The sequence below is a fragment of the Metopolophium dirhodum genome, chromosome 6 (genome assembly GCF_019925205.1).
Source record: "Metopolophium dirhodum isolate CAU chromosome 6, ASM1992520v1, whole genome shotgun sequence".
In the NCBI taxonomy this organism is placed as follows: Eukaryota; Metazoa; Arthropoda; class Insecta; order Hemiptera; family Aphididae; genus Metopolophium; species Metopolophium dirhodum.
Window position 1 is genome coordinate 28757637 of NC_083565.1, and position 3872 is coordinate 28761508.

The 3872-nt window shown below is 33.6% G+C and overlaps 1 protein-coding gene across 1 annotated transcript; it reads right to left on the reverse strand.

The window, feature by feature from the left end:
- Positions 1–354: 354 nt before the first annotated feature.
- LOC132947637 (ATP-dependent DNA helicase pif1-like) lies at positions 355–1485 on the reverse strand. The gene has a single exon (XM_061017915.1). The coding sequence runs from the start codon at positions 1483–1485 to the stop codon at positions 355–357; it is 1131 nt and encodes a 376-aa protein (XP_060873898.1).
- Between the last annotated feature and the right edge of the window lie 2387 nt (positions 1486–3872).

The following is a 3872-nucleotide window of genomic DNA, read 5'->3' on the forward strand; positions in this document are numbered from 1 at the left end:
GATTAAAAAATATATACATAACTAGCTGACCCGGCAAACGTTGTTTTGCCATATAAACTATTATATCTTCCCTACTCTTGGGGTACTCGTTTGTTATCATTGGTATTCTTGGGATATATACCATTTGACCACTCGTTGAGCCGGTAAGAATTTCAGCTTCAATAAGGTTTTTTTTCAAAGATAATATTTTTAATCTGGTTCCATTGCACAATTTGGGAGCATTTAAATTTCACATGAGAATAATAGGGGCACCGATTTTTAAATCAAGTTTGTGTGGGGGGAGACCTGATGGATTTAATGAGTTAAGAAATTCAGTCGGGATATCTATAGCTTCATCTTGATTAGTAAGTGTATCTATGGAAATATAGTTTTTTTATCAGCTTCGAACATGGAAAGAACTTTTTCGTTTATGATGTTGACGATGTCGTTTTTAGGGGCCAAAATTGCACGTTCACGGAGCCATTCATTGGATTTATTGGAAAGATGAGAAATTTCAGGATAAACTTTGTTGATTAAGTTATTTTGATCAAGAACCGAAATTGCAAATGTAGAATTTATTTGTATTATGCTATCCTTATCATTCTGAAAAGTTCCGTTACTAATTTTCAAAAGATGTTGTGAGAAGAGCTCGGCATTATTATCACCACCAAGGTGTACACGCATATTGGTTGTTAATCTCAAAGATGTTATGTAAGACCAAAGATAAGATGATTTTAGACAGGCGTTGATTTCATCACTTTTAGTGCCTTTAGGCACAACTGGCAATATTTGTCTAAAGTCACCAGCAAAAAGAATAACAACTCCGCCCATTGGGCGATCATTATTTTTAAAATCCCTCAGCGTTCTATCAAGTGCCTCAGGACCACCTTTATTCGCCATTGTTGATTCATCCCAAACAATAAAACGTGTCTCCCTTAATAATTTACCCAAAGAACTTTGTTTCTTCACACTACAAACTGGGCGTTCGTTAGTCTGAAGATCCAAAGGTAATTTGAAAGCGGAATGTGCTGTCTTGCCATTTTGTAATAATGTTGCTGCTATCCCGGAAGAAGCGACTGCTAATGAAATTATTCTCTCTACACGTAGCTTTGCAAGCAAGAGATTCAGCATGAAGGTCTTGCCAGATCCACCAGGAGCATCAAAAAAAAATAATTCTCCATTATCTTGCAATACGCTTTGTAAAATAGTATTATAAACAACTTGCTGATCGTTTGTTAACTTCGGCTCATTCTCCTGGATGTAATTTGAAAGTATATCATAATCATAAGAAGTTTCTGCAATATAAGCCCTATCTCTAAGGAAATTATTATCATTATCATCAGTTTGTAACGGTGATTCCATGTTAAAATCAGACAGCTTCTTTCCAGATATTTTCAGAAGATCATTTTCTATTAATATTAAAGTTTTATTCAAAATATATGGAGTGACAGCTAAATCGTGATTTCCAGAACGATGCCTTTCTTGCTGCAAAATATCTAATGACATATTATTTTTGTGATTTTCCCACAGTTCTGTTAAATTATTAACACTATTGGTAACAGATATATTATTTATATTATCATCATTATTATCGCTATTAATATTACAGTTATCTGGCGAGCCATTGTTATTTTGACTTAATCTAAGTAAACGTTGACGTTTTATTATATTCGATGAAAGACCTAAATTAATTTTCCTTTTCATTGTGATAAATTTTAATAATTAAAAGAAACGAATAAAAATTTAAAAACTATAGAAATTAAATTAAATTAAAAGTAAGTTATTATTAGTAATTTACTTATTATTAGTACTGTTTACTATTTAAATGCAGGCATCTTGAATATTCGACAGTTCATCGATAGTCGGTGCACAAACATTAAGCAGCGTTCCGACTTTTACGAAGCTCCTCTTAAAATGTCGGTCGGTCCGTCCTTCGTTCACTATAATGCGGTGAATTTCTATAGAATATGCGAGAAATTGTGTTTTTTTTGTATTAACATAGATTATATTATTTTATATATTTAATCTATGGTATTGATTTAAGTTATAATATAATAATTAAATAATTATAATTATAGTTTTCCATTAGCAACGAATAACGATATGAACTATCACGTCGCGGAACGGTGATATGGAAGGGGAAGTTTGGGCGGCCACGTCTAGCCGCCGTCTGTTGCCGTACCGCGAACCTCACCCACCCAGTCTACGTAACTGGTCATTATTTATGATAATTGATAACTCCTTTGTTTTTAAAGTTAGAGAATCGATCAAAAGCCTTAAACCTTCTCCGCAATGAGCTTTTCAATTTAAAAAAAAAAACCATAACGATCGGTTCAGTAGTTTCCGAGAACATATCACTCAAAGGTTTTCATTTTCACATTTATATATTAGATAATTAGTAAGTAACGTTATTCGTAACGCACTACTTTATTAATGAAAAAGTAATGTAACGTGATAAAAATAATTTTAGGTTACAAAAATGTTATTTAAATAAAAATATTTGAAGTAACGAGTAACGTAATTTCATTACTTTTTAAAAGTAATTTACCCAACACTGAAAGTACTATAGTGATCTGTAATACCTACATGAATCCAATATGACAGGTCTAATATTACTAGTACAATTATTTCTTATAAACATACGATCAATCCATGAGGCACTGTTTTTGTTAAGTATATTCATTTATACAATTCACAAATCCCATTTAGGCCATAGGATTTAAACAATCTGTTTTAAGTTCCTCATTACTATCTGGCGATAAATCTTTATTTATGTAGGTTTTTTTTAAGTGTATCTATATAGTATTCTGTATTTGGCAATTACTCATTAAGATCAAATTAATTTTGTATTTAAAGACCATTTTTGAAAGTATTTCACTAATCCCCGATTTAATATTACACTCTTGTTATTGTTTATGCATTATGTTGTACAATGCACGAGCGTGTATAAAAATACCTATCGATATATTTTCAGATTTATGGAAAACAATTTTACATACGTAGGTACATACTAGCTTCACGTTTATTGGGTTTGTATTTTGTACACATTATAATATTAGTATCGGTGTGTCGGTGACATAGCCAATAGCCGTATAAGTTATTTTATATTATAATTTATAATATGTTATGAAGAAAAAAAAAAATAATATCATCAATATTAATCCATACATTTTTTTTATTTCTTAATCTAAAACATAATTATTATTATAATAACTATAATCTAAGACAGTGGCGTGGCATTTTTCATTAACTTAAGAGGCACAATAATTTATATTAGTAATTATAAATACTTAAATAAATAATTACGTATTTACTTAAATGGTAACTGAGAATGATTGGCTTAGTCTTAGTGTGTACTTAATAAATTATTTACTATATGTGAAATTCCCCTAGTCTCCAGGACATCCATCACCCTTTAAGCTGAGGCACGTGCCTCAAATAAAGTCCTTCGTCACGCAACTGATCTAAGATATTTTTCAATCGGACGATTCGGGCAAACCGTTGAATAGAAACGCTGGTTAGAAATTAGGGAATGTCCTTTGCCGGCTTATAGACATACTTCATGAAGGACGACGAGAGGACATTTTGCAGTGGACTGTCGGACAAGGACGCCAGGCGGCCACCAAGCCACCCCCACAGGGGTTCTCGTCGGGCCACAACAACGTTGCGAGGTGCAAAACAACACGCGACTGACCTTGGTTCAGCCCGGCGGAGCAAGAGGAAGATGCGTTGGTGATTTATGGCGATTACTATATGGCATGCAGTAGCGGCAGCAGCCTGCACGGGATCAGGAACAGGAGGTGACAAGCGGAGAACGAGTCTAGAAATCAGCCTTTGCCGGAGGACCACAACCACGGAAATGCTGCCCTCGTCTGTGGAACCGACACGCGTGT

What these genes read in the sequence shown, in the direction of transcription:
- LOC132947637 (XM_061017915.1), bottom strand. Translation starts at nt 1,485, where the DNA reads ATGTCATTAGATATTTTGCAGCAAGAAAGGCATCGTTCTGGAAATCAC.